Source organism: Pseudonaja textilis, chromosome Z, assembly GCF_049901715.1.
Source record: "Pseudonaja textilis isolate UNSWEBS1 chromosome Z, rPseTex1.2, whole genome shotgun sequence".
NCBI lineage: Eukaryota > Metazoa > Chordata > Lepidosauria > Squamata > Elapidae > Pseudonaja > Pseudonaja textilis.
Window position 1 is genome coordinate 78,821,818 of NC_142008.1, and position 26,524 is coordinate 78,848,341.

Here is a 26,524-nt window from a genome sequence, read left to right on the forward strand (position 1 = left end):
TAAAGGACCAGCCCACATTGCCTTTACCAGCGAAAATGAGCTCTGCAGTTGGCTTTCCAAGAAACAGGCATGGCAGTGGCAGCACCAGCAGCAGGCAGCCGGGGGGGTGGGGGGAGTCACGTGATACGGATCACCAATCATGCCTGCTTCATCCCATGTGGCTGCCCGGTACATCCAGCATGCCAGATTGCATGCCTCTCCCCTGTGCCTCTGCCTCTGGCTATTGCTGCCACTGGTAATTTTGGTTCCCTTGCAGGTCTTTCCCTTGGCTCACATGTGGAGTGCATTCCCTCATGCACTGGCCACATCTCGACACTGCTGTGGGCTTCTGTCACCACCGAGGCTGCCAGCAGCTTGCGCGGGTCCATTAGGCCACTGCTGTCGCAACCCGCAGCACCAGGCTCACCCAGCATGGAGACAAAATGACCAGCTAGAAAGCCCCAGTAGAGGTGCTGGAGCATGCCCAGGCCAAACAGGCAAAAAGCTGGAGGCTTGTCCCACAGGAGGTGAAGTGAGATGATGCAGGGGCAGGTTGGGGTTTGTGCAGCCACTAAGTGACGCAAGGGTGGAGTGACTAGTGCCGGGAACTGTTAGCCATTGCTCGCTCGTCACCCTTTGTGCATGGGGGCAGATGTTTTCCAGACTCTCAGATGGAGCACTCTGCAACTCGAGCCACTTCACCAGGCTCACCGTCCCAGCAGCACGCACAAGGGAATCAGCAGGTGGGGGAGAGGCATATGATGCAGACCGCTGGACGTGCTTACTTTGTCTCACTGTCTGTTTTGTCTTGCGGCTGGCAAGCGGGTCACTACTGGTCTGGAGCAGGTTGCCCCCTTGCAGTCTTGCCCTTGGCCGGCAGGTGGAGCATGTTCTCTTCAGACACCTGATGCATCTCACCTTGCTGCAGCCTAAAGGAAGTGAAATGGCCAGGTAGAAAGGCCATGAGCAGGGAAAGCCAGGTGCCCACCAGTGCCATGGCTGCCCAGGCCCAGCAGAGATGAGGGGGAGGCATATGTTCTTGGTTGGGCCTGGGGGTTTGGTGGGTGGTGGCGGCAATGGGTCTTCCAGGTGACGACAGCACACAGTGGGGCTGAGATGTATCAGGTGCATGAGGGGAACATGCTCCACATGCACAGCAAGACCCATGAGGGGTCTGAGAAGACCAGCAGCGACCTGCTCTCCAGCTGCAAGCCAAGACAGACACTGGGACAGTGTAAGCGCATCCAGCAATCTGCATCACATGCCTCTCCCCATCTCTGCCAGCTGCTGATGCCACTGCCATGCTTGATGGCGAGCCCAGTGGAATGCTGCACAGTGCACCATCTGAGGGGCTGGAAAACATCTGCCACCACGGACAAAGGTTGATGAACAAGTGATGGCTGACGGTGTCCAGCAGCAGCCACTCCACCCTTTGCATCTCCTAGCAGCAGCAGCACCTCTAGCCCACACCCTTGCATCACCTTACCTCACCTCCGGTGGGACAAGCCTCCCACCCACCAGAGACCCCTGGATTCCCTTCCCAACACCACACGAGTAATACTGAGCTGGCTATGCTCCTTGAACCACACCCAATTGGCTGTGACCACCCCAGCCATGTCCCCACACCTCAAACCCCCAAAGACAACCACAATGCTGATGATGCCTGCAACGCAATCAAGTTTGATACCCCTGCAACAGAGGAAATGCTTTATTAAGTTTGTCATGCCCGTCGGAATCTGATTCCGAAGGGGAGGCCGAACAGCTGACAGGCAGTGGCCCCACTGGCTATGGAAGAAACTGGGGAAGGGCATAGTCTGGCTGGGCAGAGCAAGGGATAGAATTCAGAGGGAATTCAGAGGAAGATCCAGGCTTCATCCTAGGACACGCAGAGAGGAACAGATAAGGGAGCAACATGAGTTACATGGCTTATGGGGGAGGAAAGGGCCCTGATTCCCTTCATTAGATGCAGATGGGAAAGACAGTGTTTAAAAAGGGAATTTGTACACAGCGACTTGATCAGATAGTTTACAAGTCAAATACATTCAGATTAGAGTTTATCTCGCTGAGGCTCATAATTTAATGCAATAATTTAAAAGCAGATGGTAATTTCCTTTGCCAAAAACCAGTTGCAGTTAACAAATACATTTATATAGAATAAAAATTATATAGCTCTTTGAATCATTGCTGTTAAACTATAGTATTTAACAGAATAGAATAACAGAATAGTTGGAAGAAACCTTGGAGGTCTTCTAGTCAAACTCTCTGCTCAGGCAGGAAACCATATACCATATTTCAGACAAGTGGTTGCCCAATCTTTTCTTAAAATCTTTCAGTGTTGGAGTATCACAACACATAACTTCTGGAGGCAAGTTATTCCACTGATTAATTGTTCTGTCAGGAAAGTTTTCCTTAGTTTTAGATTGCTTCTCTCCTTGATTAGTTTCCATTTTGTAGCCATCCCTCCTCTGCTCCACATTTTAAGTTCTACTCAATGTAATGTGGAAAAAAATAAGACATAATTGGAATGAAAATAAATGCAAATAAAATATTGGATCTTGGAGAAGTTTGTATTTTTGCAGAACAACTGCACAATAAAGAACTGGGACGCAAGTGGCATCTGCAAATCAAACCATTTGTGTAAAAATTTGGGTGAAATAAGTTTAAATTAATTCTAATAGGACTCAAAGTCCTATTTCTAAAAAGATCCAATTTAGAAATCCAATACAGAAAGGAATTATTTCAAAGAGATATATCTTTACTATCAGCAAGAGGTGTTTACAAGTGTTGACAAACTTAATCAGCATTTATTTCCTGAAATCATGTTAAGCTTATTGGGCAGATGTTATAAGTGATGAAGACAAGGGGCTGGGGCAAAAATCATGGCAGAAAAAAGAGGCTATAACCATCAGAACTCTGTAGATCCAATCTGCTACCATGCTAGAAAAGTGTAACAACTTTTAAGAATCCAATCTAACTGAAGATTTTGGATTAGAAAATATCAATTCACTGCCTTTTTGTGCTGGGAGAAAAACACAGTATGATTCAAATGAAAAGTATGAAAAGTTTGAACAGTTAATAAATGAACTGTAAGTCAAGGACTATCTGTACTTAGTTAAGCTGTGAAATTTTGCCACTATAAGTATATGTTGAGTAACTATTCCAAGATACTTTCCCACAAGTCTGAATCAGTATCTTTTAACTATGTAGTTAATTTTTGTTTCCATGTGTTGTGAACTTTAGGCAAGTAGTGGTTCAATTAATTGTACATTAATGTGTATATGAACATTAGTGAAAGTTTTGTTTTCATTAGGGAGAATGTATTTTGGACTCAATCATTGTCCGTATCACAGCTGTCAAACTCACAACCCACAGGTTGGATGCATCACATACTGGCCCTGCCCACCCCTGGTTTAGCGAAGGGGAAAGTCATAATACGTCACATGATGACAATGACAATGTGACCCCACAAGTTTGACATTCCTGGTCTATATAATTAAAACTTTTCCCATCACTATTGTTCTAAAGTCACTACTGATTGCTGATGCCTTCTTTAAATGCCTTCTTTAAATTATTTTCTCATATTTTGCTTAATTGTAATCAACATGCCATATTTTTTCTTTTCTCGATGTACTTAGAACTATTACTCTTTACAGTGAATACCAAGCAACCTATGATTTTACGCTAAAAGAAAAATTCAAGATTAATACATCATGATTTATTGGAAGCAAGTATAGGCATATGGAATTTTTCTACTAGCAATATTTAGATACATTTTAATAAGAAATCCATCATTTGATTACACATTATACAATAGACAAGGCACTAAAATGTACACCTACTATTAATTTTCATTATGGATTTTTTTGGAGTCTCTTCTTTTGATGAAAAAATAAATATTACTGAACAAATCCTTCATCAAAAATGTTATGAAACCAAGATGCATAACAAGGTTCCCCTTATTCCTTAAATATTTATATATAAAGCATAAGGTTCTGGTTCTAGAGACCAGACTGGGCAACAGTCCTTATTTGGGCATAATAGCAATTTTCCATATTTTCCATTATGCACTTTTGAAAATAATTCTGTAAAAAGCAGGAACAGCTTTGGTACTAATTTTAAAAGGTACTTATTTGAGATATTTCAGATGGCTTCTTACAATTTGAAGAGATTTCAAAAAGGCTCTGTAATATGCATTTGTTAAATGGATAGATCAATGAAAGTTAGGAGGATTTGATCCAAGCCAGTAAGGGTTTTTTTTCCAGTACCAGGAAATGATGGAGCTGTCCTATTTGCACCAATATTGAAGCCACACAAATGTCTTGGTTAAATGTTATATCATACATAAAGCTAAACCATAAATTCTGATGTATAAGCCAATGGCTACACCAAACTGAACAAACCACATTTTAAACTAGCATGTTAAGTGCCACCAGCCATTAACTTACACAACCAGAACTTGTTGAATATGGTAGTAGAAACAGATATTCAACAAATTATTATTTATATGTCTAATCTGCACAATATTGCGACTTCAAGGTTCTCTTTGCCCATGCTAATATTCGATATTTATAAACTTTAATGACAGCTAGTGACAGAAATCAAGACATAGCATAATGAGAACCATGTGCTACATATTATGGTTAATTCACTAGAAATTGAATGTAAAGTGAACAAAGATCTGAACAACTGGTGACCTATTAAGCCAAACCTACTTCAAGAGTGCTAGTCACTGCATTTTGCATGGTAGTTCACAACTTATGTAGTCTGAGATGCAACTCCTCTAAAATGTTAGCCTGTTCTGAAATATGCAGAGGGTTGAACTGAAACTATGACTCAGAACATCTATACAGATTAAATATCAGTAGTGCAAAGAGACCTCTTAGAAGTTTAAAAACTGTTAAACATACGGTTATTAAACAAATATCCCTACAACTTTACCTTTATAAATGAAATTGAATAGAACAAATTGAGCCAGATATTTAGCCATTATGCTAAGATATTTAGCATATTTCCAACAGAATCACAAAAAAATTGTTAACTTCAACAAGACTTACTCAAAAATCAAAATTTAAAATTATATTTCATTCCTTGTATTAAATAGTGGTTGTCATGACCTTTGAAAAGTCCCAATTTGCTCATCCCCCTGAGTGTGCTTAATGATATCTCTTTGGATGTTGTTTTTATCATATTAGTTCCAGATATGATAGAATTAGATAATTGCTTGCCTTACTTTCTCTTTCATTTTCAGCCATGTCTTAATATTTATTCTTTGGGTCTTTTCCCATTTATTTGGTTTTTTTTAAATAATTCCCTTGTTTTTATTTAGTTTGGTTTATTTAAAAATAGTAACATAAAAAAAAACCCAATCATAATCCCATTCAATAAGAACAGTGTATAGATAGCTTGGAAAAGACTTTTCCCCAATATTCAACTATTAAAAATAAAGACAAGTTTATTTATTGGAACAAACTAAAATTCAAATACATAATTAATGTTTTATCAAATTAGGCCAATGAAAAATGCTACTGAACTGGCTGGAAAAATTATTTGGAAATATATAATTAAATGACACTCATTTGTTGTGTAAAATTATGATGTTATTAACTTTTAACTTGCTTTTTTATAGGTAAATGTAAAGTTAAAATGTATAAAAATTAATTTCTTCTTTATAATACCAGAAGTAATAATTGGGTCTTAGTATGTTGTATACTCAAGGAAAGTAACAAATAAGTAACAAATCCAAAACATAAGCCAATAGTCACTGAAGCTGTAAATATAACTTCAAATAAAACTTCAATGTATGTGTTGAATACTTAGTGAAATCTCTGATCCAGAATTTTCTGCTATCGATCGCATAATGTCCAATGATTAGAAAAAAATAAATGTATGCTATGGAAATATATAGTACATTCATACTATATATATAATTTAATACAAAATTTAATTTACTTAGTGCAAAATTTGAATTATGGTTTGGATTGATTTTTTTGATAATAGATTTGTATTGAAATGAATTTAGTTGCTTTAAAAACTTGGGTTCTTGGTCTAAGCCAAAACCAAAAAATACAATTTTTTAATATTTTGGTTTTGCCCATTCTGTTCTACAAAGGATGAGACTCCTCCACTGCTTTAACTAAATTCAACACACAAGCTAGTCAACAAGCAAATGTTTAAATTCTGGATTCAGATTGTTCACAACATTCATTACAATCTCACCTTTAAAGCTGGATAAGAAATTAATGTCCTTTTGTAAATTTAGAATTACCCAAAAGGAGAACAGAATAAGTAATTAAAATATGTTAGGGTGATTATATTTCCTTCAGAAATAAGCTGTGCCTTTTTTGTTTTACTGGTAGCTTTCTATGAATAATAGCTTTAGCCTATTATTCAGATATTAAAAGATTTTGTAATGTTCTTAATAAGCTTAAAGCCAATGACCAGCAGAAATGCATGGAGTGAGTGAAAAAAAAAAGTTTCTAGAAATCTCCAGAAGAAAAACATTTCAGATTTGTTGGAAACCCATTAATGAACACAACAAAATTCCTACTTTGAAAAAATACTAGTCCCTACCATCTCTGCTGATTAGTCTGAAATAATAATGCTACATACGAATTGTGGGCATTCCAGGCTACTACCTATTTTAAAGATAAAATGTCTATCTTTCTATTTCATATTGTATTTGTTTCCTTCAGCTCTTCATAATCTGTTCAAAGGTAGAAGTTCTACAAGGGCTGCTTCAAGCATTTTGTACCTCTAAAATTATGTCCAGTATGTGTATACATAGTAGCAGGAAGCCACAAACATTCACAAGCAGTACTTGCATAAAATTAATAAATTGCAAAGTCTATAAGCATTTACTTTGGATAAAACATTCATAGGACTAGATGCAAATAGAAGTGGGTTATTTCTTTTTACTGCAGGCCAGATGCCAGTGTGAGTTTTACCGGCTAGTGGGCTGATTGTGCCATACAGTGCAAATCAAGGGCAACAGACTAGATAATCTATCAGAAAAGAAGTGAAGGCAGAAAGTGGGGAACACATATTTCTACTATTCCACAATTATAACTATGTCTGAACAGACAGCCAATCTGACAGCTTTGGAAATCTGAATTCCTTTTCTTGTACAGCAATTGCTATATTATCACCCTTTTTATCTTGCTTGATAATTCAGCTGAATCACTCTTCAAGTCTTAATAACTGTACCGTAATATACATTCATCATTAAATAATTAATTGAAAAACTCAGCTACAAAAATAAAATAACATAAAATACCCAATTGGATTGAGCTGGCTACCATGAAAAGGAGTGGTTTATTGGGCATACTTGGAAATTCCATTATAAAGTCAAAAATATGGAGATTTCTTTGTTGTTTTATTAAATGAAAACCTTCCTAAACCCTATTTTAGGTATTCCTTGACATTTGTTCATAGCCAACAATTACATTGTCATTCTAAATACAGGAATTGAACCTGATTCTCAAACTATTTTCTGATGACCAAGTTACTTCAGTCTAATGAACCACCAGCAGCTGCATGTACTAGGGTGAATTAGGGAATGGTCTGTTAAAAGATGAAACAGGCCATTCTTTTGTAACAGTCTGAAGTTTCCTTTCCCAGTACATTTTTTTTTTATTTAGCACTTCCATCTTGATCCTGTGTTCTTCTTCAGCCATTTCACATTCCCTTTCTATCTGTTGAATTTTTGCTACATGCACTTCATTCATTTGGATTAGTTGCAGTTGTAAAATAGACATTTGCTGATGGTGCTCCTCTTCATGCATCTTTTTCAAATCACTTTCTTGAGCAGCTTTATTTCTGAAGTTTTTATTTCCAGTTACTCTGACTGCTGAACAGGAAGGCTCAGATTGTGAGGTACCTTCACATACCTGGAAATGTACAAGTCCTTTCTCTTCATCACATGATTCTTTGTTAATAACACTGAAAGATTCTGGGAAAATACAAGAAACGGTTAAAAACTGTATTTTAAAAAAATAAAAATTCCCTTATTATAAGATCTAATTCACCTTGTGGAAAGAATGTACCTGGAATGTGCCTGGATTTCCATTTTTCCATTAGATATTTACTGAATGCCCTTGGCAAACCACAAACAGCTGAACTATTTCATAAAGTGATTTGTTATAAAGAAAAAGCATTTTATAGGGAGGTTAAGCATTCAATGTTAAAAATAAAATGACTGCATAACTAAAATATTTCTGCAATCTTCCATGAATATTCAGGGTACACTAAATAGCAAAAATGTCTGTACCAGGACAATATGAAATTACAAACGTATTTTAGGGTGGACACTCAAAAAGCTAAAGGTAATTGGAAAGAAAGATTGTTGTGATATATGTATATCTATATAATTTTCACTTCTGAAAATGTTTCACTTCTGGTACATTACATAAATATTTCCTACTTTACCTCAGTTCCGAGCTTGGGAATAAGGCTGAAATTCATCTAGTTTATTGAAATAGGAAATATTTACAAATTTAAGCTTATGTCCGAATTCAAGAAGTTGTCAGTTTTGTAATATTATCCATCCTAGGCACTTTGAACTTAATGGACTGCAGGAGGAAGGTACAGGAAATTTGTCCTAGCTTGTCTTCTTATTTGTAGATCTATATAGGTAAGTACCTTTTTCTATTTATGACAAGGGCAAAAACTACCCATTCAAAGATGTTCCACTTCAGATAATTAAACATTAAACATATTTCAACTCTTTGTAAGAGTTGCATTTACATTAAGTGATCAGTGTGATTTTCAAAGCTGCATTATTGGGAAAAAAGGCTTTTCTAACTTAATAAATAAATAAAACTTAATAAAAAAATAAAACATTATACAAATTTGTACATAGTCATATTTAAAATAATACCCTTTGTACTGAAGAATATTACTAATAATTTAAAAATCTAACTAATTGGGAATTTATGACATCAAAAGGAAGTTAAATTTTTAAAACCAAAATTTTAGGAAATTAGAGGTTATCCTGCCCAACTCCAAAAGACTTCCCAGAAATATAATATAAACCCTAAAAAAGCTTGATATACTTAAAATACAAATCCCAAATCCCCCTTTCCATTAGGAAAGCTTAATTAATCCTAGTCTCATCCATGTGTCCGCTACGTTTCCAGCCATAATAAACCATAAATTGCACTCTGCCCCCTGCAGTTTTTAGTATTCCTATCTCTATGTTCAGGAAGGATTCCACTGTAAAAGATTTTCTCTCTCTCCTACTTTGAGATAAAAACATGGTGGTGGTTCTATAGCTAAGAGACAATTCAGGACCAATATTGTTACTGCAGCTACGAGCAGTAAGTTATGTCTCACTAATCATACAGTGAATTGTACATGTGATTTGCTTACACTTTGAAACTGATGTTATTATATAGATACCAGTGGATAAGTGCAGTGCAAATATCCTATCTATTTTTGAAATAGAAAAAAAATAGATTAATGCAGTTCACTAGATTATAACTGTACCTTGATTGGAAGTTTCAGGCTGATATTCAGAATCTTCTTCTGGTGGAGTCTGTAAAAAATATACTTGGTCTGGTATCATGTTGGTGATCTTCTCTTTTCCTAGGACGTGATTACTTATAAGTGGACTAATGCATCTTTTTACCTTATCTCGTCTTTCATGTGCCATTATTTTCTTTGTCCGAGCCTTGATGTTCTCCCAGCATTTTTTCAACTGCTTGAAATCTCGGAGTGATACATTTGGTTGGGAATTATATTCATGAGCGAGGGCCTGCCAGGTCCGTTGTTTCAACGCAATAGTCCTTGCATCACTCTTTTTACACTCAAGTACATACTTATATTTCTCAACTAATGCCAGCAGCACACTCTTCTCCACTTCAGAAAAGTATTTGGCAGGCTTTATTACTTCACTGTTTTGCATTTTCTGTTAATTCTCTGGGATATCAAAGCAAGCTGAAATTCAACAGGAATGCTTTAGATTTGGAAACATGAATCATTTTAAAGTCTCTACATTTTAATCATAAAACGTGATTTTCACATATTCACAAGGAATACACACATATGCGCACATATATGTGACTCAGCCAATTTGTACAATCATTAACAAAACGGTGTAACTTCAAATAATTTGTAACTTACTCCCATTGCAAGATATTGTCATAATCACTTGCTTTGTTATTTAAACCTACATGGAAAATAAAACAATTCAGTTCCAGCTAGCCACAAAAATGGCATGCCCAGCTTCAGAGCCAATATAGCTCTGAATGCTAGCTAAAGATGGCCACTGTTCTTCATGTCCGAATTACAAGCTTCCCAAGGGCATTTTGTAAACAACCACTAAAGACAGAAATCTGTACTAAAAAGCCTTCTAGGCTAAACTCCTTTTCTAAAAAACAAAATTAAAATATTACTTATCAAATAATCGTGAGATATGGTTCTATATTTCTTTTATATTTTATTTTGTTCCCCATTGTGGCCAATCTCTATATGGAAGAGATAGAAACCAAAGCTTTTAACTCCTTCACGGGAATTCTATCCACTCACTGGTGGCATAGGTAGCTGAAATCAAGATTAAAACACAAGAATTGGACGCCTTCACCAAACACATCAATTCTGTGTGCAGATACAATAAAGTTCACCTTGGAAGATGTTAAGGAAAACAGTTTTGCTTCCTGGATTGTGTATTACACATTAAGGAAGACAGAAGCTTTAATACCAAAGTTTACAGAAAACCCATACACAGAGATCAATATCTACATTTTGATTTTCAGTACCAGGTAGAGTACAAAATGGGAATGATCAGAATCCTACACCATCAGGCTGAAAGTCTGTCTATCAATAAAGATGGGAAAGAAAAAAAACCAAAACATGTCGAGGAAGTTCTCAGAACATATGGCTATCCCAACTGGGCCTTTATCACATCCAAAAAAGACTCAGCAGGAAGTCCTTCATAATAGACAAAAAAGAGAACAAATGAAGCAACGTCATTCCATATGCTGCGGAAATATCTGAAACGGTCAGGAGGATTTTCAACCAACACAATATAGAAATATACATACAAGCTCTACCCCCCAAAATATACTAAGGCAGAAGCTTGCCCACCCCAAGGATAAATCACCCAAACACAAACCGAGCATTGTGATATATGCAGTATAGTGCAGTGATATATAGAGGTGTGTACAAATCTGTACATTGGAGAAACAAAACAGCCACTTCATAAATGTATGGCACAACATAGGAGAACAAACCCATCAGGATAAGAGCCAGTATAGCATCTGTATTTGAAAGACAAAGGTCATTCTTTTGAAGAAAGCAAAGTCCATATTCCATACAGAGAGAAACACTGGTTTGAAAGAGGAGTCAAAGAGGCCATCTACGTTAACAGTGAATAGCCCTCTTTCAACAGAGTGTGAAATATATGACACCACCTGTTTCCAATTTACAACACAGTCCTTTCAGCATTTCCAAGGTTTCACACTCATTTGCACTATTCAGGTGTCCCTGGGAGTACAAAACAAATCTCTAAGTGATCTCAACAACTGTCAAAAAGATTGTTAAGGACCAGATGACTGCAATGAATATAAATCCTTCCCTCCTCCACTATTCAGTCATAACTGAAAAAACTTCTTGGATGAGACGTGAAACGACTTTAAGAAAAAACAACGTCCAGTTGCCTTTTGAAAAATAAAGCACCTTTGGGATATCCTTTATCAGTTTCACATGAAAGTATGATATAATAATTCCATTGAAGCCAATAGAATACCACATTAACCTATTTGATAAAAAGATGAAAATTTTTGAGTTAAATTTCAGAAATTTCCAGGGCTATTAGAGCAAAATCCTTTTTCACATCCTGCAAAAAGGACTGATCTCTGATTTTTTAAATATGTCAAGGGCTGATATTAGATTATTAATTGATGCTGGGTAAAGAATTCTGGGAGTCTTAAAGCTGCAAGGTTGAACACATCTGATTTAGAGTGTTAATTAGTAATCTAATATCAGTTTGATAAAATCACAGGATGAATAATCAAAGGTAATACCAGCTGTAGTTTATATGCCAGCATTGTTATAATTATTTTTGCAGGAAAATTTAATAGAAAATCAGAGAGTAACTTGAATAATCAGTGGGATCTTTCACACCTTCAAAATTAGTTATGTAAACTTTACTAAGGAGGACTATGGTGAAGCTGTAGAAGAAATTTTACAATATTTAAAATGATATTTTATAATAAGCCTCCAATTGAACTAAATCTGTGGACTAGTTGTTTTTCTTGTTTCAATATATTTAAGAAGCTACAATGCTTTTGGAAAAGAAAAGGTATGAATATATAGGCAGTTTGAAAATATGCAATTTTAGGAAGGGCTGCATTATATACAAATATATATTTGACTCAGTATTACATAATAAAAATATTTTTATTGTTGACTTAATAATAAAGATCAGATATATAGATGACACCTTTACCATTATAAAAAGGACTAATTGGAGAACATCCACAGAACCATTAATAACTTTTAAAAAGGAATCCAGTTTATTAGAGAAAACAATAACAACTCGCTACCCTTCCTGGACATCCTGATTAGCAGAGACCACAATGGCAAACTAGAAATGCAAGTCTACAGAAAAACTACCCATATACTACAGCAACCCAGAATATCAGAAAAAGGAAATAGAGCATCTCTACAATACTTTCCAACAAAATGGATATCCATGCAACTTTATTAAAAAGTCCCTGACGACTTGACCCAATACAGCACAACCAACAGAAACATTGAAAAGAATGACATTGCCATACATCAAGATTATCTTAGAAACCACCAACAGACTACTATAACCACATGGCATCAGCATAGCAAACAAGTCAAATAAAGCCCTTCAAAACACTGTAAGCAGACCAAAAGACCCAACAATCCCAGGAGGGGAAAAAACCAGGAGTCATCTATAAGGTACAGTATAAGGACTGCAACAACCATTATACAGGACAAACAGGCAGAAAACTGAAAGAACATATCCACAAACACCAACTAGCAACCAGAAGATACAATAAAAATTCTTTAATTTCACAACATATAGATAGATTTAACTATAGTTTCAACTGGGAAAATGTGACCATCCTGAACCAAGCCAAGTCCAAAAATGCCAGGGAATGCTTGACAAATCAGCCATCAATGGACACATAGACATTAACAACATCTATAGCCTATGCAAAATAGACTATTATCCAGCCAAAAAGGAACAAAAAGACTCAAGCATTTCTCCACCAGCAATCAGCACCCAGATCAGGATAGATTAACTCCAAGGTGTCAACAGTTAACATCAGACCAACAATAAAGTAAACTGCCAATCAAGAAACTGCCAAAAAAGCCAACAGAAAACAGCCCAATCAAAGAACCTCTAAGACCACCCCCACCAACACTGACAGGCAAGTCACTGGAATATAAAGGGACATCAATCAGCATTCCTTTTTGGTACTGATGATGTTACCTAGTTTGGGTAATTAAACACCTGCAAGAAAACAAGTTCAGACAGCACAAAAAACCTCTCATTTATGGTTCTATTTTGGGTAAATTCAGTAGTGGTTTCTTTTTGCATGAAGACAGATGCAAACGTGGATTAAGCAGTTCTGCATTCTCTCTCTCTCTCTATTGTCCATTACTCTTTGTCATTTTCTCCCATTAGCGGACCCATTGTTTTTTTTGACTTTTTTAATGTGTTGAAATTTTTGTTTTTGAAATTTGTTGCAGGTTTTACTGTGCTTTACAAACTTCATCTTTACAGTTTTGAATTATTTGTTGATATTCACCTTAGTTAGCTGTCCCTCTTTCCATTTTTTGTACTTGTCCTTTTGTTTCTCTTGGTTGGTTTGAGAGTTCAGCAATCATGCTGTTTTCTTCTTCTTTATCTTTTTTAGTGGTATTGAACTGGACTGGCCTTTTATAATCGTATTTTCAGCATTTCCCAAGCTTCTTGAGTTGTTTGCCCATGTAAGATTTTCATCCATAGGATCCTTCCCAAAAGCTCTGACTTTGTCAAAATCAGCTTTTAAGGCCTAAAACATTGGATTTGATTATGTTGTTGATTGTGTCTGTTTTATATTGAATTCGAAAAATGACAGGTCACTCTCCCCAAAAGTTTCTACAATTTCAATCCCTTGTATCACTTCTTCTCTATTGGTAAAAATAAGGTCCAGTATAGTTGCCACTTCTACTTTTTGGGTTATGAAGTTGTCAGCTAGGTGATCAGGAATCTGTTTGATCTCCCATTTGTTGCAAAGTTGGTCTCCCAATTGATGAAAGGGTAGCTAAAGTTCCCCACTACTATTGTGGTATGTTTCTTATATCCGTTGGTTAACTGATTAGCAAAAAGTTCATCAATTTCTTCTACTTGGTTGATAGTATATACCTATGGCAATGTCATTCTTTTTTCTTTATATGTTGATGCATATGCATTCTAGGTTTTCATGCTGTGTTGTGTGCATCACTATAGTTTCTGTAATGGCAATTATATCATAATTGCACTTACGTATTAATATTTCAAGTTCACCCTGTTTGTTCCTAAACTTTGAATGTTAGTGTATAGGCATTTAAGTTATTTGTGGCTCACCTTATGCTTCCTATGTCTCCTATTTCGTATCTGAGTTTTTCTTCTTTCTCTTTACTTTCTACTTCCTTATATGATTAGCTATCTAAAGGTTTTTGCTTGAATGACGATTGGTTACTCTCCCCCCTCAATTTTAGTTGAAAACCTTTCTGATAAGTCAGTCATTTTCCAAATATATTCTTTCCAGTTCTTGTGAGATGGTGTCCATTCCTTGCCTAGAGCCCTTCATGTCAAACCCTGGTCTAGGAAACCAAAGTTCTCTTATCAACACCAGTTTTTAAGCCAATGGTTCATTCTAAAATTGCTCCCTCACTGAATGTTGGCCTTTTTTTTGGAAGTATAGATGAAAACATCATTTGTGCTCTTCTTCAACTTTCTTCTCTAACTATTCATAATCTCATTACTGTTTTCAGATTCGTTGTTGTGTCATTCATCCCCACATGAGGAAGAAAGGAGTAGTAATCCGCGAAGTTAATTATTTTAGTAAGGTTCTCAGTTGCTCCAAGGAGACAACATACTTCCCTACACTGACTATCTGTTCTGCAGACTATAGTTTCTTTTCCCTTTAGAATTGAATCTTGTCACTAATACTTGCTTTTTTTTCCTTAGGAAAATCTGGGATACTTTTCTTCCTTCATAGGAATGCCTGCTTTTTCCTTTTTGTTGAAGTAACATCATTTCTGAAGCTTCATGATTTTAAGATGGCGGGGCGGGGGGGGGGGAGAAATTGGTGTATCCAAGCCAAAATAAACAAACTGTAAATTTGGAAAACCGTGGAAGGGATTTTATTATCTTTAATTGACTTTGCTGAACTTCTTTGATTTAAAACAAAGACTGCCTAAATGGTATTTTGATTCTGTTACGAGGAGGGGGAGAAATAGTTCCGATTTTACTTGCCTCTGTTTGGACTAACCATGTGGGCTTTTAAACAAAGAGGCATAGGTTTAAAGTTTGTTTTGTAACTTATATTGCAGTGACATTGTTTGACCATACCAGGGAGCCAAAAGACTGTAATATTATCAAATCTTATTAACTTTCTAATTACATTATTTTATATGCTAAACCCATTGGATTTAATGTTAAAAATTTATAAGTTTAAAATTTTTAATTTTAAACTTTGGTTATATTTTAAAGAAACGACCAGTCATAGTAAGACTGAAAGAAGAACATCAGGAGATGCATAGCAGACTCTCTAAGATCTCTTTTGGATGGTGTCGGCAGTAGCGGCAGCGTGAGGAGCTCCAGTGGGCACGGGCAGCGCCAGGCGACAAGCCCTCAAATCCCTGCCAGCAAGGTGGAAATATACAGCTAAAATACACAGACTAATTCAAAGAATGGGAAACTCGAATGAAAACTTGATGTACTTTCAAAGAAACTTCCACAAGGACCTATAACATTTGACTGGAGATATTAAACAGGTAGAGGGATCTGATGGTGCATAAATTGGGGAAGAAAGATCTCCAGCATGAAGCTGATTTGGATGAAAGATCTCTTTTGGAATTTTAATTTAAGCAACTCGTTAAGATTTTGAGCAGTTCCTGAATTGTCTGGAGAAGATATTAGATCAAGGGTAATGAAAGGCTTGGCCAGGTTAATTAATTGAGAAAGACCCTTGACCTTGAAATAGACAAAATTTATAAATTCCAGAATTGCAATCATGAGAAAACTACCAAGGAATGTTTTAATTCATTTTATAAAAACGAGAGATGTTTTGGATTGCCACTTTAAATCTAAACTAAGAATGAAAAATGTGGATATAATTGTTTTGAAGGAAATCCCTATCAAAATTTTGAGAAAAAGAAAAGTTTATTCCTTCATTTCTGATATCCCGAAGAAGAGAAAAATTCCTTTCCATTGGGACATACGTGAAGGAATGGTATTCACTTATCAAAGAGCAAAGATTTAGAATGAATTCTATAGAAAAAGCCAATGACTTCTTGATTAAATATTAACTAATTTTGGATTCAGATGAAGAAATTTGTGCAGACCAGTAACTAGAAGTAAATAAACCTCAAAAATAAGCCTCAAAACCTCAAAGACAGCAGCCCTGTCGGAGAAGGGAGGGAAAGCACAACATTTGTCGGTGTCAGCTGCAGCTGCTGGGGCTGCTCTTGTGGTCACGAAGGCTCCAAAGGAGGTAGCTGCAGGAGAAGGGATTTGCAGGCGGCTTTCCAGCAGCATGGTTGGTGCCCACAAACGCGACACTGCCCCTCTGCTTTCCAACCCCGAAATTCCAGAATAAAGTTGGGGTGGTGTATGAGCGCCCCTGACAACATCTGCAACAAGAAGCAAGTAACCCAAGCTCATTGCGGAAGGGGAGGGGGGTCACCCAATAAACTTCAGCTGGAGAGACATGGTGTAGCCTTGGCTGCAGCCCCTTTCCTTGACAGAGCAAGCTGGAGCACTTGGCCTTTAGTTGGGGCTCCTGGCAGAGTGGAAGATGAGGGTGCCGGGTGCTTTGCAGGACAAAATGAGCGAACTTAATTATAAGTCCTGGGAAGGGTGCAGTGGCTGGGCTACCTTCTGGCCCATCACATTCACGTTTTTCCTTTGATTGCAGATTGTGACTGTGCTGAAATGCAAGAGGATTTCCCTATCAGAAAGCTAAAAGCTGATCTTTGTGGCCATGCAGTTCTAAAATTGATGTGCTGCTGCTGGGGAGGAGAATCAACAGAGGGCAAGACAAGCATAGTCCACCAGAGTTTATTGATTTCCAAATTTTTCTTGGGTTTTCCTGGCCCTTCCTGGGCTATTAAAATCACATTGGCAAGGTCTGTACTGAACACCTGGCTGCAAAGTGGTCAATCCTGTTCCTTAATAAGGTCTGTTCTTCCTTCCTAACCTCAATAAAGATATTTTTTCCAGAAAATATGTGAAGAGCTGTAATTAGTGATTTCACTATGTTTTCTTTTGGGATATTTTAATTTATATAATGTATCTTTAATCAAGTGGGAGGGGGCTTGGAGAGGTAGAAGTGGCCAATATGGAGCCTGCCCCTTGTCCCCAGATGCATCTCCCCTGCAGAGGATGGCAGGAAAGCTGCATAAGGGAAGGCTGCCCCAACAAGCCAGCATCCTTACCACACACAATTGGAAATGGGGATTCCCTTTTGAGAAGGGCCAGCCTCCCTTGTGCAGGACCAGGGAGCGGTGATCCCCTGCCTCTTCCTCTTCCTCAGAGATCTGTCAAGGAAGTTGGACTATGCCTCCTGCAAACTTTCTCCTCTGCGCTTCCACATGCAGCAATGTTGTTCTCTGTCTCCTGCTTTGCTGGGAGAGGGCACCGGACAAGGAAATGCCAATGATGTCTGGAATAGGGAGAACGTTTCTTTTGGTGTGCTGTGCATATGCACACACACACACACACACACACACACACACACACACACACACACACACACACCATCCCAAGCTTGGAGACTTTTATCCACATCTGAGCTTGCAAATTGCTAATCATGCCTGGGCCTGGGGAGAAGGCCTTCTTCCTGTGTCCCCAAACTTGGAATGTGGTGTGTGTGTGTGTGTATATGTGTGTGCGTGTACACAAGAGCGCACTTGGCTGCAAGCAATTTGGGGAGGGGAGGAGCCTGTGGGACACTGAAATGTTTTCATGTCAAGTTAGCCGATGCAATTTGTTCCATCCAAACTGAATCAGACTGGCCATGCGCACTCAGTAGCGGGGTCAACCATGTAGTCATGCTGACCCTGCTACTGGCTCTTTGACAGCAACCATAATGCTGATGCAGCTCTCAATGAAATTGAGTTTGATACCCCTGATTTAGAAGGTCATGAATTAAAATTGGGATGGCAAAGTTATCTATGGTACGACAAGGTTAAAGTAAATGTTGATTTCAATAATCACTTTGTTAGATGTGTCATTCTAAGAGTTTGGAATAAATATAAAACAAGGTTTTCTACAAAGATGCTTCTTTCGGTGTCCGCCCAAAGCTTTTTTTAGAAAAGAAATGTGGCAATGCCAGAATGATGCACATTTAATTTTGGTGGTCCTATCCTCAAGTCTAAGGAAGAGCTAGAATTGGAAGGACATGTCTGCCATGGTTTACATACTTTCAGGTCTGCCACTGGTTTACATATTTACTTAAATAAAAGAAATATTTAAATTAGACAAAAATATATTTGACTTCATTAAAATGTATTTGAAATCCTACTGTGTAGTAGTGATGGACATATTATTGCTAAGGTCTATAAAATGTTATTGAATTTGAATTTTGAAAGTTAATATGTAATGCATTGTATGATTCAGCGGACAAGGAACTTTGGATATAAAGCTTGAACAACAGGCAAATATGTGGATGAGAGGTCTAAAATTTACATTAAATTACAATTTAAAGGAAAATTTTAAAAGAGATGTATCAATAGTATTTGACAGCACTTATCAAGTTGACACCAGAATATATAAAGATATTTCAAATGAATGCTGTAAATGCAAATGTAAAGAAGGGACTTTTTATTATTTATAGTGGACATGTGATAAATCAAAGAAATATTGGAGTAGGATTCATATTCTAAAACAGAAGATTCTCAAAGGGAACGTAAAGATAAAACTTTTCTTTTGGTTTTAATGGAAAAAGACTTGGATTTTTTTGGGTGGAACCTTGATATTATATATGTTGACGGTCGCAAAATTACTTTATGCTCAGAAATGCAAGGATGCTTCAATCTCCACAAAGGATGAATGGTTGCAAAAACTGATGGGAGTTAGCAGAGATGGATAAATTGACTGCCTTTATAAAAAAAAAAAAAATACAAGTATTTTTGTTTCTATTTGGAAACTGCTTCTGGACTTTGTGCTTGAGGTGAAAAAAAAACTTTGATTTTGAATTTTATTGATTAGATAGATCAATAAAATAGCAAAGTCTAATTTATACTACTATTTAAAGTAAAAAGTTGAGATTCAATGTTTCTTCTTATTCTACTGCATCAAAGGGAGTCAGAAATCAACACCTTTTCTTTTTCCTTTCTCTACACATTTCCTTTTTCCCTCCCCTATTTTTCCTACTATTTGCTTTTGTGTTTTATATTATAAACTAATCGACATGGCAAAGGCATTGACAAGGCAAAAAAGACTGGCATGGCAAAAAAGGAATCAGCAGGCATCCTAGAATCTGCTGGCAATACAATTTACAACTGTTCATTTAATGACAGTTTAAAGTTAGAAGGGCACTGAAAAAAGTGCCTTATGGCCATTTTTCACACTTATGACTGTTGCAGCATCCCTGTGGTCACATGATCAAAATTCAGATGCTTGGCAACTGTTTCACATTTATGCTAGTTGCAGTGTCCCGCATCATGTGATCACCTTTTACAATCTTCTAACAAGCAAAGTCAATGGTGAAGCCAGATTTACTTAACAACCGAGTTATAACTTAGCAACTATAATGAATCATTTTAATAACTATGGCAAGACAAGACATAAAATGGGGCAAAACTCACTTAACAAATGTCTTACTTAGCAACATAAATTTTGGTCCAATTGTGGTTGTAAGTCGAGGACTACATGTACAAGGTAAACAGTGCTCTGAAGCAGCAGCAAATCCCATGATTTGAAATATAGAAGGATATCACAACAAGGTATAAATGAGTAAATGGCAGGCTAAAAGATAGATATACAGACACAGACAAAAATAGTATTTGCTATACTCTGAATGATGGTTTTGAATGACCATTTTTTAGCACAGTAGAAGATGCAATCTTCTAATGCTTGACTCCAACTATAAAAACTCACATAAATGGCAGGTAGACTGCTTGTCCTGTCTAGGCCCCATCACTACCATTTATACATTGCAAATTAATAGGAGATAATTGTTCCTCTTTATAATTCCATCTCTGGGATGTCACTGCAAAGGCACATGTCTGCTAAGTAAGCACTACTGTGGCACAAAAAGATTTCTCACCCAATTTTCTGTATGTCTTGCCATGGTGTTAACTTCATCATTACCTATAGGTGCAAATCCTAGTCAAGTCCAGATGCAGTTGTCCACCTTACCACCAGAATTTTTTTCTTCCATGCTCTGCCCCTCCAATATTCTTCTTCAGCCATGAGATAGAAGGAATATTTTAAGACTTCACTTTGTTGCAAAAATTACATAAAACCAGAGCATCAATAATTTAAAACATTTCTTGTACTTGTGGATCAATTCTGCATAATTGTTTGGCATGTAGTCATTCTCTTTAGACAACTGCTTCAGTTTATTGATATTTGGGGGTAGTCTTACATGAACTACTATTGTTTTACTTGGGTTAAGAGCAAGACCTTGACTTGGTTATTCCCAAATTTATTATTTTTTATTTCATTTATTGTTTCATGTTTGTATATTAGGATCATCATGGTATATGACTCACGTTCATTTAGGCTTCGTGCTACAGATGGATATTCTGACTTTCTCTTTTAGAATTTGCAGTACAATCCAGACTCCATTGTACGTCCAACTGCTTAAGTCTACAAAGGAGTCTCCAAGTATGATATTTCTATCACCATGCTTCATAGTGGAATGCTGCTCTTTTGCTTGAACATAGTTTTTTTTAGTTTGTTCATAGTTTCTTATCAATGCCACAAAACTCTGTTTTTATCTTAATCATAAAAATCTTCTAGGTCATTCTGGTGGTTCTTCGCAAATTGAAGATGATGGTAATATTGAGCATTTTTCTCCCTGGTATCATTAAATTCTTGTTTGATATTCTTATTGTAATGCACTCATGAATACTCACATTAGATAGTCTGCAGATCTTTAAGTTTCTATACTGCAGCCTCCCACATTACTGCATACTTTCCACTTCGGTGATTTTTGTGGCATCACCATTTCTGGGAAGTGTAACAATTAGCTTGCCTTTTCTTCATTTATACATTGTCTGCCTGATTGTGGATTAAAGGAGGCCAAAGATTTTGGCTGTGATTTGTAGCCATTATTAAAATGAATTAAAATGAATTATATTAAAATGAATTATATGACTGGCCAATCCATAACTGTGATTCTACCTAGTATACCTAGTATACAAAAAAGGGGGAAAACAATCAGAGTTAGGCCTCCAAGCCCCAATGTCCAGGAGAATAGCCAAGTCTTCAAAGCTTTCTTGAATGCTAACAGAACTGGAGTTATTAAAGTCTCAGAATGGCTCAAGTCACAGGGCAAGTACAACAACAAAAAAAGCATCATGGTGATCAAAACATCATTTTTCTGAATTGGGATCTCTCTTTTGATTGGGGCATAATGTGTGTATAAATGTGTTTGAGGGGGGCGGTCTCTATAGTCTTTTTTAAATATTATTTTACTGAAAAATGTAAAAACAAGAGGAAAGATAAACTAAAGATTGAAGGCAAAAATGTAAAAAGGAGAATCCTAAAGAGTAAAAAGAGAAGAAAAAAGATAGAATAGAAAATACGAAGTGGTTTCCAATCTTCCTTACAAAAAGTTATGAGAACAATCTTTCTCTAAAGTTACCTCATGACTCTCTTCTTTCTATAATGTAGCCTATTTGTCACAACTATAGATTAAGTTCATCTTTTATGTTTTACACAAAAAGCCCATAAAGTTTCCTATAATCAAAACCACATCTTATTGTCATCTGATTTGATTGGAACATTTGGTTTAACTTACTGAGAGCTATTTATCCTAGAGTTAACAGTTTTTTCTGATATAGATACAGAATATTGACTCAATGTGTCCTCTACAGACAGTACATAGACCACTATTTTCAGTGCTCTTTGTTTAACTGGAATATTCTATTCCTCACTGAACAAAATTTCCATATAGGAAACACTATGATTTTTACTTACTGAAATGAGTAAAATCACCTCACTTAGGTGATTTTACTCACCTAAAATCCGTTTAATAAGGGTTGGTTGCATTCATGTTATTGGAAATGTTATTTTAAAAACATTTGGAACATTAACTCATTTGAAAAATTAAGGGATTTGATCGTCCCTTTATTGTCATATGGTGGACTGAAATCAGAAAGTCTGCTAATATTTATTCATTTACAACAATTATGTAAAAGCAATCATGGAATGTTAAAGATCCCTCTATTCTTCTTCTTTTTTTTGCATTGCTACTCTTGCAATTTAGAATTATTCAAGGCATTAAGAACTGAGGGCGGTTGATAAAAATTATGCAACATTGGAAGGCACGCTAAATTTGCAGCAATGAACTAATGAAAAATTATGATCATTTGATTTGTCTTTCGATAAAAGGAAAAAGACTTGAGCAATACGTCAAAGTTATCCAAAAATATATTATATTCTTTAAGTTCTCCTGGACAAATATTTACGGAAGAAAAATAAAAAGGTGAGGTGAGCATATACTCTGCATTTTTAATATATTCCTCACTTTTATAAGAGATTAGTATCACCATGAAAACTGAAATAAATATTATGGAGGAGTATAAAATTTAGAATATAAAATGAAAACCTGTGAATTTAAATTTACATCATAGATTAAGACGCAGTTACAGGAGCCAGATTAGCAGGAATAAGTGACGGATATTTGCTCTGCAGAATATTTGCTTTTATATTCAATCATCAGCTGAGTCAAATATATTTTCCTTTTCTGGATCCCTGATATCACCTGAAATTTAGGAGAATCAAATTTCAATAAAAAACTATGGATTAAAAACTTTTCTCAGGCAGATGTTTATGATTCTTCCTGAACTTCTCAAATGATTTTCTAACAATGTATTTATTTATATTCCAACTCTTCTTGACATTTTAGTAATATAAAAACTGTAATTAAAAATACGGAAGAACTTACAAATATAAAATGAATCTTTTATGCAGTCATCTTCAATAGGCAAACCTCCTTCCCGCCCAAAATGAAGATTACTGAATCAAATTAAGCTTTCTAGTTGAAGTAAGAAACTGTTTGAACAAAATAATTGCTTGTTTGACAGGAGGATTAAAATAAACTGACTTACAGATAAGTCATATTACTGTGTTTAGATACTGTACTCTAATCGATATATCATCAGCAAAACAGATCATTGGTAACAGTAATTTTCAGAGAAACAGGTGAAAGATATTTACTGGTATTGGGGATGTGAACTGTCATTTGCTCATTCTCTACACAGCGAGGAGCCTACCCTATGTTTTATCATGTAGTCCCTAGCTGTTTGAATATTACCTCAAATAATAGCACATTTAAGATAAACAAATATTGTTAGTAATAGTTTTTAATATCTTTAAATCAATCTTCTAGTGCAGGGATGTCAAGCTCAAGGCCGCGGGATGCTTAAATTTGGCCCATGGAACCAGCCTGGAAATATCAAAGGACCAGCCCATGGTGCCTCTGCCCATTGGGGGGCTGAGTGCACTCCCCTGTGGCCTGTTTGCAGCCTCCATTGTCTCCTGCAGCACTCAGCCAGCTAAAAACAGGCCATGTGGGGGCCTCTCAGGGCCTCCATGCGGCCCATCTTTGGCCAGCAGAGTGCTGCTGAGGCCAAAAACGAGGCACGGGGGGAGGGGGGGGAATACGTTTGAGTTCATAACATACCAGTTCATACTAAGCCTGGAATATGTAACATTTCCAATGCCCCGAAAAAGCAACAGAGACAAAATTAAGCATTATTTACTTTTCTTCCCTTCTTTTTTTAAATTAACAAGTCTCAAATTCTGAAGCAGATGAAAATTGTTAGCGCATTACCTGATTACCCATTTTGCCACACCCACTTTGAGGTGCTTCTGGTCTAGAATTGCCAACTGACTCAGTTTGGGAGATAGCTAATATCTAAAGATGAGTCATAAGAACCTTTATAACTTCTTTGACACTATCTTGGGATATGCATACCCCTCCTCACACGTGTAAGATCTGTAAAAAATTACTGTATTGTCAATGGAACCAAGCAAAATCAAGAGAAGAATGTACATTTGTAGGTAAAGTATACGTACAATCTATTTTTTACTTCCAGAAAAACGATTGTATAACCAAATTGTGAAACTTGCATCCAAACTTCACAAAAAATTTTGCAAAAAAATCACATGCAAAAATACAAAATGAAGGTTTTACTTGAGATTTTATTAAAAGGTAAATTTGTCTTAATACTATCTGCCTGGATGTTGAAAATAGACCAGTGTTTGACCAATATTTTAAAACTGATGGAAAAAAGCAACTTTTTAAAAAATTGTAGTTCTAATTTTGAAAAGCAACTAATTAAAACTGAATTATAAAGTATTCTTTTTATTTTCATTTTCAGATAACTATCTAATCTTGCTTACATTAAATAACGTTAGCAACACATTTATTCAATGGTACCCAACTTTGCTCATTGGGGCTTATTCCTAGATACTGAGATTTTTTGATTTGTCAGATATTTACTGTTGAGAACAGTAAAGAAATGAAGAAATCTGCGTCTATCTATAAAACATTCTAAGCATGGCCTAAGGCAAATGATAATGAAGGAGAGAGGATTTCAAAGTGCTTCTCTGAAACACTTTTTTTCTTCTAAATAAACACAAATATATATGTTACCAGGCTTCTGTGCATAAAGGCCTTCTCAGATTTCCCCTTCCTTTCTCCTCGATGCTGCCGATATCCTCTTCTTGGCTTAGATAAAAGGAAGCAAAGATATTAGCCTGACAAAAAACGGCCCAGCAATTTACATGCACACTAGCGGTCGTAGATTTAGAAATAGAGGGACGTAAGCTGGATCCAAACAGAATGTTGGTCTTGTAGTAGTTGTTATCTGTACTTCCGAAAAAATCAGTAATGGGACAGGAAGAAAAAAAAATGTTCTGCAATTGCAACGCCAGCGTCTTAGATTTGAAAGACAATAGCAATCTTTAGTTAATAATGCACCACCATTACCGGCCTTTATTTTCTGCTCCCGCTTCAAAACTGGGGTGGAAGTCTAGACCTCTTTGTCCCTCCCACAGTCATACTATTAGCCCCCTTTCCTGCTCTTCTCAAATTCCGACACGGTGGGACAGCTTAGGGAAGATCGACTGCTTAGCAAAAATACGCAATCCCCTGCTCACTAAAGTGAGTAGCAAATCCCAAGTGTATGCATAATTATGAGCAAAAAGAACGCAGTTTGCTTCCTTTTCCTTATTAGTTTGATTACAATACCACCCTTCGTTAGAACAATAAAACATAATTGTGTAATGCCGTTCCCTCTCCTGGTTATCCAGTTAGGGTTTTCCGTCTAACTGATGGTAATTATTCCGACAAAAGTAAAAGAGCCAACCTGCGCGTGCGCAATAGTCTTTCGGTAACTGGTGGACGGCAGCCTATGGGATGTTTTTGAAGCAAGGGGTTTGGATTTACAATAAGGACCTTTATTTACGTTCGTCCGGTTGCCTGCGGTTCATCGAAGGGCTTGAAGGACTTTTTATTTGATTTGTCAGTCGCTTACAATATAATAAGGATAAGGATAAACATAGTTATGAATACATGAAATGAATACATATAAAAAAAATAAAAGAAACACTAGGACAGGGACGGTAGTCACGTTGGTTCGCTTATGCACGCCCCCTACTTGGATAGAGTCCGTCCTACTCCCCTCAGCTGTTTTCTCCCGTGCTTCCGGGGGTTGGTTCTTTCCTTGCAAATGTTGCGTTACCTGATTAGGTAATCTTAAATACTGAGTACTGAAAATATTGTCCGTAACAAAACATTTGCAAGCAACCAGCCAACTCAGACTGCATAATTCAAGCTGAGCTAATATTCTTTTCCATTAATCTTTCCTCCGTAGCTCACATTCAGACAAGAATTATTGTGAGTTTAGAAACTGATTTATAGAAATGTAGCATTTCTAAAGATGGAAACTTTATTTAGCTAACATTAACAAACAATTCAGCTGGAGGACTAGATTGTTCATACACTAATTTGGCAAGCTTGAATGTCCTTTTTACGAATCAAGATATTTGATTTTTTAAAAAAATAATTTTAAATGTATTACTGTACATTGGGAAGTTGGGTGTGCAAAACATTTTAAAAGAAGTGCACTACAATATGCT

At 36.5% G+C, this 26,524-nt stretch overlaps 2 protein-coding genes across 13 annotated transcripts in view; one reads left to right on the forward strand and one right to left on the reverse strand.

Moving 5' to 3' along the window:
• The window catches only part of PDCD6 (programmed cell death 6), a 72,710-nt gene extending 53,304 nt beyond the window's left edge, over window positions 1–19,406 (forward strand). For 4 of the 7 annotated variants that reach the window (XR_015740218.1, XR_015740221.1, XM_087916996.1 and 1 more), the window contains exon 7: window positions 15,695–19,406. The gene's annotated coding sequence lies outside the window, so the exon portion shown is untranslated. Of the gene's footprint in view, window positions 1–8,527; window positions 8,609–15,694 lie in introns of all 7 variants that reach the window. The other 3 variants (XR_015740219.1, XR_015740222.1, XR_015740220.1) reach the window with 2 other exon arrangements.
• MSANTD3 (Myb/SANT DNA binding domain containing 3) lies at window positions 3,680–25,745 on the reverse strand. 6 transcript variants are annotated; one of them, XM_087916993.1, is made up of 4 exons: window positions 25,374–25,745; window positions 25,038–25,112; window positions 9,463–9,912; window positions 3,680–7,927 (listed from the first exon to the last, which is right to left on the reverse strand). In XM_087916993.1, the coding sequence occupies exons 3-4, from the start codon at window positions 9,878–9,880 to the stop codon at window positions 7,518–7,520; spliced, it is 828 nt and encodes a 275-aa protein (XP_087773119.1). In that variant the 5' UTR covers window positions 9,881–9,912; window positions 25,038–25,112; window positions 25,374–25,745; the 3' UTR covers window positions 3,680–7,517. The 6 variants fall into 6 exon arrangements, with proteins under 6 accessions (XP_087773119.1, XP_087773118.1, XP_087773120.1 ...); XM_087916992.1 differs by adding an exon at window positions 21,289–21,556 and having other exon boundaries at window positions 25,038–25,745; XM_087916994.1 differs by lacking the exons at window positions 25,038–25,112; window positions 25,374–25,745 and adding exons at window positions 23,325–23,372; window positions 24,059–24,100.
• Between the last annotated feature and the right edge of the window lie 779 nt (window positions 25,746–26,524).